The sequence below is a fragment of the Daucus carota genome, chromosome 9, assembly GCF_001625215.2.
Source record: "Daucus carota subsp. sativus chromosome 9, DH1 v3.0, whole genome shotgun sequence".
Taxonomy (NCBI): domain Eukaryota; kingdom Viridiplantae; phylum Streptophyta; class Magnoliopsida; order Apiales; family Apiaceae; genus Daucus; species Daucus carota.
The window spans coordinates 8902812-8910909 of NC_030389.2; the positions used below are offsets into that span (position 1 = coordinate 8902812).

The following is an 8098-nucleotide window of genomic DNA, read 5'->3' on the forward strand; positions in this document are numbered from 1 at the left end:
TAGTGTTTGGTTGGGTAAATGGAATGAAATGATGAGTAAAAATACTTCAAACCATTAGAGATAAAGCCGACTAACCAAAGGTCATGCAAAGATGACCCAGAAATTTAGACAATTAAACTTGAACCGAAAAGAAAACCTAGATGAAAGACAAAAATCTGCGGAAAAGAAAAAAATAAAGAGGTAGAGGAAAAAAAAGGAAGAAAGAAAGAATCTGGCACAAAAGATGATGCCAAGCACCGAAACAATCGTTAATAAACGACAAACAAAATCACAATATACGATCAAAAAGTCATCAACAATGGCACTCCCACGGAAGGAACACAACATTTAAAACTAAAGATATATACTACAAGTCTAAAACACAATTTGCAATATAAAATTTTATGTATCTAATTATAAACGAATCACAAAATTCGATTACGAAATATATAAGCAATAACAAAGAACATATATGACACATACATTTAAAAGCACTAAAACAAAAAATTTTGAACTCATACCATTGCCGTGGGGTCAATTCACACAATCCCTGTCTTACTGAATATGTCTTACTGAATATAAATATATGTACCCATCGGTTTTGGCTAAAACTGAATCGTAGATGCCTAACTCGTCATTGACTCATCCCAATTGATTTATCACCGAATCAAAATTTTGAAGATCGAGTAGATTATCTAACATCTAGGAACAGATCCGAGTGGGGAGTATTATTGAAAAAACAAGAAATCAAAAGAAATTAACAGATTCAAAGCTTTTCATGGTGAAAATCGATGAAATCCCTGACGGCTGCTATGAAAAAAAAGAAGAGAGTCAGAGAGGTTTTACATGAGACTGCGTATTTTTTTTTTATCTTTCTCCACTGTTTATATTTCGTTACTAATTTTTATACTTAACAGTTCTTCAGAATGTAGGCTGGTGGGCAGCAATCTTTTCATAGTTTTTTTAGATACTAGTGCTTTTATTTTTTAAAACAAACTAGTCAAAAAAAAGAAGGAAAAGCCGATTTTTTTACATATAAAAATTCTAGTTTGCCAAACAGGAACATCCTGTAACAAGCATACTGCTCAAGCCTGCGAATCAACTATCAAGCAATATTAAATAAAATTATTAAACATCTTTCCTATATTGCTCTCAAAAAAATAAATCTTTCCTATAGGAATTAGTCAAATGAGTAGAATTTATTAGGAGAATAAAATGTGCAATTCAAGAAAAAAGATTAAAGACATTTCCTAGATTTAATCATTCGAATGTGTTGTCATCTGAACATTCCAGGGGCCAAGAGCTGTACTAAACCTATTTATGATTTTGGAAAAATAAAAGAGAGCAATCTACATGCATCATGTTCTGTATAGAACTTGGGCTCTATAATCAACCTTCAGTCTTCAATATATAAAGGTTTTATGGGTCCATATTTTACAAGGGCATGTTCAATTTGACATACTTGAGGGTAAGATATTAATAATCCCAACAGATATATATGTCAGAACAATCAAATAAAACATGTTTAAAATACATCACATCAATGATCTTAATATAGGTCAAAATTATAAGGAATTGTAAACAGCATTTGTCAAATCTGAAAACTTGACTAAGGTGTAGCTGAGGTCCCGCTTTTAATTCAGAAGGGGGGATGAGAAAATGGAAGCACCATACAATATGGGAAAATTTAAGATTGAAGCTTCAAGCTTTTCAAGGTGGAAGTGAGCAGGGGAAGATTGTCCGGAGATATCTTCTTGTAGTTTTTCTCAAGTGCAGTAGATGCTAAAGAATGAAGCTCTGAGCCATCCTTGTCCTCCTTATTACGCCCTTTACTAAGCTGAGCGACGGCAGATGTACACTAAGAAAATAACAAACACAAGCATTATTTAGAAGTCACCATGAAACTGATATTTGTTAAACATTCTTACAGGATAAGGTTGGGCAAAAAAAGCATCCCCCACCAACACACACAAATAAAGAGAGAGATTAGGGATAGGAGCGCACCAAACAGATGCCCATAAGTGCTCTGACGTTTTTACCACCGGTCAAGTCTATGGTAGAGGCATAATATCTTTTAGCTGTTAAAATGTTTTCCAGTCCACCTAATGTATAAAGCACCTGTGGAATACATGCATAGTAAATAGATGATAGGAGATGCTGCACAATTATGCAGACAGCATTTTCAATGATTATGTAAAATGTTGATCAGATATCTGTCAGAATTTTTGACACTACATTTTACCAGTACACGAGGGAACGTCAGGCAAATTATGTATCTAAACCATTCAAAGTAATGATATAAATATGTGCCTGTCTGCAAGAGCACCGATACTGCAATACATCATACATGCCGGAATATAATAGGAAATGTTTTTCTAATGATGCATATTATCTGTATCATCTAAATTATACATACTGTAACATACATGACAAAATAACAGCCAAGTAGTTTCTAAGAAAAAACAGGATGACAGATGATAAGTAATCTCTCCTTACCAGAGATTTAACTTAATTGCAAGTATTCATACTGTGGTGTGAACATACACTGGATGTGTAAATAATACAAGCGGAAGTATTTTAAAAATTAAAATACTTGGATATATGCCCGGACATTGGCATGTCACAAATAGCTTGCTTGGATTAGTCTTATACATCCTACGGATCAGATGATGCATCAGTCATCACAGCTTCTGTGTTGCATTAGGTGATATATCAAAGTGAAGATCAATATCAAGATTCTCAGTCAAGCAATCTTTAAATCCACTGAGCATTTGTATGCCTTTCTGGGAAAATAGTTGGCACTTGAACAAGGACTTTGCTAATCACATTCTTAAATTCATCAACTATCAACTATTTTATTAAAGAAGCTAAGTGCTGTTAGTAATTTCCAACAACCACCAGTTCACTATAACTGACTATTTGCTTCATCGGAGGGACACTGATGTCTGATAGCACAGTCTTGCATAAATTATGATAGACTGATAGTAAAATTCAAAAAGACAAAGGAAAGTGACATACATCAGCATATGCTAGGTGGTACAGAGGAATCATTGGTTGAGCTAATATAAGTTCCTCATAACAGAACGCTGCTTGCTTGTACCTAATTAGTTAAGAAGCACAAGATTTCAGGACAAATATCATGTTCAAATATTGGCAAAATCTAAAAATATAAATTCTACACAAGGAGATGTATATCACCCTTCTTTTCTACAAAAATAAAATAAAAATGTTACTCACATTTGCAAGGAGATGTATATCTCAGCAAGTTCTCTCCAAGCATCAGGATCTGCCATGAATCTGGAGAAGACCAATAATTTAGCTAAATCAGTTGTCGGGGATACTTTACATCTGTTACTAAGTTTCAAAAGCATAATTCTAGCAAGTAAAATGTCTTAGGATATTCTCACATTTCAAGATATTGGTTGAGCCTCTCAATGGCCAACGATACATTTCCTTGAGCCTTTGCCATGGCTACTCTTCTTTTCAGAATTACCTATATGCCATGATCGGAAAAAAATAATTGGAATATCGTTCGGAAAAATTTCTCTTTGGCATTCAAAGGGTTTTAAAAGAAAAGAAAAAAAATGTATAATTGCCATAAATAATCACTATATTCTACAATGGAAAACCTTTTTTCTTCAGATATGAGTGAATTAGGTTTGACCAGACAATTATCAGTAAGCTAACCTGATCCAATGGATTTTCTTCTAAAAGACTTGCGTATGCTTTGTCTGCTTCTGCCCAAGAACCCTTTGCTTCTAACAAAATTGCTTCTAGCCTACCTGCAAGTTATACGGCAGTTAAACCACACAAATATCAAAGCTGCTGAAATTAAAGCTAGTAACATTTCAGTTTCCATGTAAACCTATTACAATAGCATCTTTTACATGAGAAACATCGAGAACTTCAAATATGATTATTGCATTAGTATATAACTGAAATAATGACGCTAGTGGCTCCCTTAAGGATAGTAATAACTTTTGGTTCCCAAGTGTCAATGTCGAATTCAGGAATGAAACTGGTTTGGTTTATTACAACAATAAAAGAGTTTTGTATAAAAGTAAACCATATAGCTTAAACATAGTTAAACAATCTAATAAACTCACCAACCCTCTTGCTTCCGGGGAACTTCTTTTGTAAAATCTTTATGCAGTCCTGCAAACACAAAAAGAATAAAAGAATGATAAAGGAACAAAAATGATCATCTTATTAGTAAAAACAAAGAGACCCAGTCCATTACTAGATAGGCAGGCAAGTAAGTATGCCTGATGTCGGTTTATTGACCAAAAAACAAAAAGGACAAAATATACTGAATCTGCTAAATGTAAAGCCACGAGCCCATTTAGCAGCCGTAACCAGTGTTATTAAATGCGATATGCGCACCGAAGCGCAAAGGCCTTACGGGGCATAAGCGCAACGCGCAATGCGCAAAGCGCGGATTCATCGAAAACATGTAAAATACATATTTAGACAATATAAATTGTAAAACATTATATACTTATAGATAATAAAACATTAATAAGCAAAAGTCAGTCATCAAAAATGATAATGCAACCAGAATACCTAGAAATTCAAAGCCTAGAATAGTTTAAAGGCAGAGTGGCAAAGAAATGCGAAGTTATCCGCTAAATCACTAATCATCTTCTTCGTCTTCATCAATATTCACAAAATCATCTTCTTCACTATTTTGATTTGGATCTTCAACATATTCAATTTCTTGTTCGTCATTCTCAATGATATATATACCCTATGTATATGCATGTATATATATGTATCCTATGTATATATATATATATGTATATAGCTTATGTATCTGCTACATATCTATATGTACATATATATACAGGGTAGCACTCCATAGCATACCTCTTATATGGAGTTACGTATCACACCATTATAAATATATACATAATATATATTCTATTATATTTTTTATGAAATATAATTGCAAATTTTGATTATTAAACCGAAAACGAAGTTATACAATTTTTTTTATTCCAAAGATCATCTAAAATTATGCAATATCTCAACATGATTCTATTACAGAATAATAATCATCCAGGATTATTCTGTTGTAGAATCAGTTCGAAAAAATATTTTTTTTAATCAAATTTTAAGTGTTAAATTACTTAAAATAGATTTATTTTATAGTATTCTATTTTAGAATCATGTTTTATATGTATTCTATAACAGAATTTATAATAAAATTGATGATTTATAGTGGCGCACTATGTAACTCCATATAAGGAGTCCCTCTCTGGAATGTTAGCCTATATATATATATATATATATATATATATATATATATATATATATATATATATCATATATGTATGTATATACAAAGTATAAGAAGATGAGGTATATGTATGTTTATCGTATGTAATTAAGAGAGAGAGTTCAGAACAAGAAAAAAAGTATAATTAAAAGAGAGATAATTATAAGAGAGAGTCCAGAGGAAAAAATAAGTAGATTTGCCCAGTTATGTTTGTTTCTCGGCTGCTAGGTAGTGTTTTTAGGGTTTTTTTTATGACCCGTGTCTATTTAAAGAGCTTAGTCAATGGCCCAGTCAAGTCAGTCAACCTCCTAGTGAATTGTTACAGAAAAGCGCGCTTTTTTTGCGCTTTTCGCATCTCGCTTAATCCCAAGAAGCGCAGAAATGCGCTCGCATCATTGAACTCGCATCGCATATACAAAGCGATGCGCATCAGCTGCGCTTCGATGCGCTTCTCGCTTATGCGCGCGCATATGCGCGCTTTTAACAACACTGGCCGTAACTAGGTAGAAAAGAGTCCTACCTTTGCAACATCAGTACATTGGCAGTCCATAGCTGCAGTTGCTACCTGTTCATACAGAGTCCACTCTGCAAGATATAACATCGATAGATCAATTATTTAGATTAGTCGTCCACTACAGAAAATGCTAGCTGCATGATGATTGATGGAAAATTGCAGCTTGAAGAATAACGCTTTGCATTTAAATGAAATTATATGGAATTAAATTTAGTTCAACACAAAAGATATACTTTTCCTATAAAAAAAATTGTATCACAAAATTTGAAATTTTGAAGCTTATTCACCATCACTGAATGATCCTTCTTTAGTTCCTCGTGCAAATGGTGATAACTGTAATATATATGTATATATATAAATTATGGATTGAGACTTACGAATTTGCTTGATTGTTTATGTAGTCTGAACAAAAAAATTTACAGAAAATATTCACAAAAAGTCCAGTACACACAAGAAATAGACCCTCGAGAACAAAATCCAGTGAAAGTCTAATACACACATAAGCCCTAATCCCATGTGTAGCAAAATTATAAGCCCAATCAATTAGACACAAATTTTAAACTATACCCAAATTTCACAACACAATAGACCCTAAAAATGTGCCTATATCGTCACAATTTGCACCAATAACTAGTACAGATCCATCAGTCCCTGTAAGTCTTTTGAGATCCCTTTTCTTGGCTTCACAAGCAAATGGATAGTAATACGAATTACAGACTTACAGTAACATTCGAAAAGGGGCAAATATATTAATTTTCCCTGGATGATTAACAAACCAACTCAATTCCACTTAAATTATCAAGCTTGATCACACACACACACAAACAATCAAGAAGCAGATCCTAAACATCAAAATTCACCCAATTTTCACCTGACCCAGCAATCACCAATCAAACCAATATCCATAAACATAACTAAAACCTAGAATTTCAACAAATCAAGAAAATAAAAAAGAGGGTACCATCAGGACCAAGAGCAGATCTTTTGGTGGGGTCATTCAAGATTGACAAACCATGCTTAACAACCTTATTGGGTCTCCTTAATTTGAGCTTCCTTACAAGACTGAGGTACTCCCAGGCCCCACCACCTCCATTATCCACCTGGTTCTCCAGCCGATTCACTTCTTCTTCCTCTGTTTTACTCATCATCTTTCTTGTTATTACAAATCTATACGTACAGAGATATGGATGTATCTCTATATGTTGATTAGGGTAATGTAACACTCTTGTGTTTGGTACTTCTCGGATCTGATGTCAGTTTAAGTGAAAACGTTAATAAGACCACTAGTAGAATTGTCCGTCTTTGACTCAACCCCACAACACACATAGTAAAAGTTAATTTAAAATATTTTTTATTTTATTTACTAAATTTATGGTTAGAAATTTTAAATTAGTGTTGTCTTACTTTGGTATTTATAAAATTTTATTAAACTATATTCACGTATTACTCCCTCCGTCCCATTTTAGTTGTCACATTTCAATTTTTGTTGGTCAAATTTATTAAGTTTTGACCAAAGATTATAAATCACTCACTTATTATTTTAAAAAACTGAAAATTATATCTTAAAATAGATTAAAAGTTATTTCCGTTGATATATATTTTTTATTTTGTCAATTGATAAAATATTAATAAATTTCAGTCAAACTTTAGTCAATTTGACCGGCACAAAATCAAATATGACAACTAAAATGGGACGGAGGGAGTAATATCAAAGAGCCATACAAAATTGAGTTATAAAATTCTCTAAAATAACATAACAAATATGCAACTTTTATATGTGAATACTATTATACTAGGTATATAATATGATAATGTGAGTATATTTTATAGAAAAGTTATTAAGTTCAACGTGGGTGTTAAAATTTTACACGGAAGAACTCACTTGCTATTTTTTAACGGGGTTGTTTGATAAACTTAAAAAAAATTGCTTATTGCTTAAAATTTATATGTGATTGTATATATCAAAATGAAAACACGATCATCTAATTTGGGATGGAGGGAGATTAATATCTCATACATGTCCCCTCTCTCTCGACTCAAACTCTAATTTTTCGAGTCCTAATTCCAGTCTAACGATTCATATACATCACTTCGTATATCTTTTGCTGTTTTATCCTATCTAACTAAAACAAAAAGGTCTCACTTCGGTTCTTCAATTCTAAATCGAATTCTTATGTTTCCACACTCCTGTTGATGTTAAAACACATTGTTATAACATCTCCTTCAAATCTTCTCTCCTACTCGATGATCTTTCATCGAATCGATTATTTCTCTGCTCGACGGTGGCGATTGTGTATCTCCGATGATGATTTCAGTCAAGTCTCAAC

General features: G+C 32.7%; 1 protein-coding gene across 1 annotated transcript; it reads right to left on the bottom strand.

Moving 5' to 3' along the window:
- Positions 1-1478: 1478 nt before the first annotated feature.
- LOC108200247 (uncharacterized) lies at positions 1479-7079 on the bottom strand. Its single transcript, XM_017368334.2, has 9 exons — positions 6733-7079; positions 5778-5842; positions 4086-4134; positions 3667-3761; positions 3387-3472; positions 3217-3276; positions 2998-3079; positions 1984-2097; positions 1479-1837 (listed from the first exon to the last, which is right to left on the bottom strand). Exons 1-9 carry the CDS (start codon positions 6917-6919, stop codon positions 1667-1669), a joined length of 909 nt encoding a protein of 302 aa, XP_017223823.1. The 5' UTR covers positions 6920-7079; the 3' UTR covers positions 1479-1666.
- Positions 7080-8098: the final 1019 nt, after the last annotated feature.

Bases quoted from the DNA above. Each gene is read 5' to 3' on its own strand.
- LOC108200247 (XM_017368334.2), bottom strand. From the start codon at position 6,919: ATGATGAGTAAAACAGAGGAAGAAGAAGTGAATCGGCTGGAGAACCAG. The intron at 5,843-6,732 runs GTACCCTCTTTT...TATATCTTGCAG, and splicing joins ATCTGCTCTTGGTCCTGATG to AGTGGACTCTGTATGAACAG. The intron at 3,080-3,216 runs GTGAGTAACATT...TTAACTAATTAG, and splicing joins ATATACATCTCCTTGCAAAT to GTACAAGCAAGCAGCGTTCT.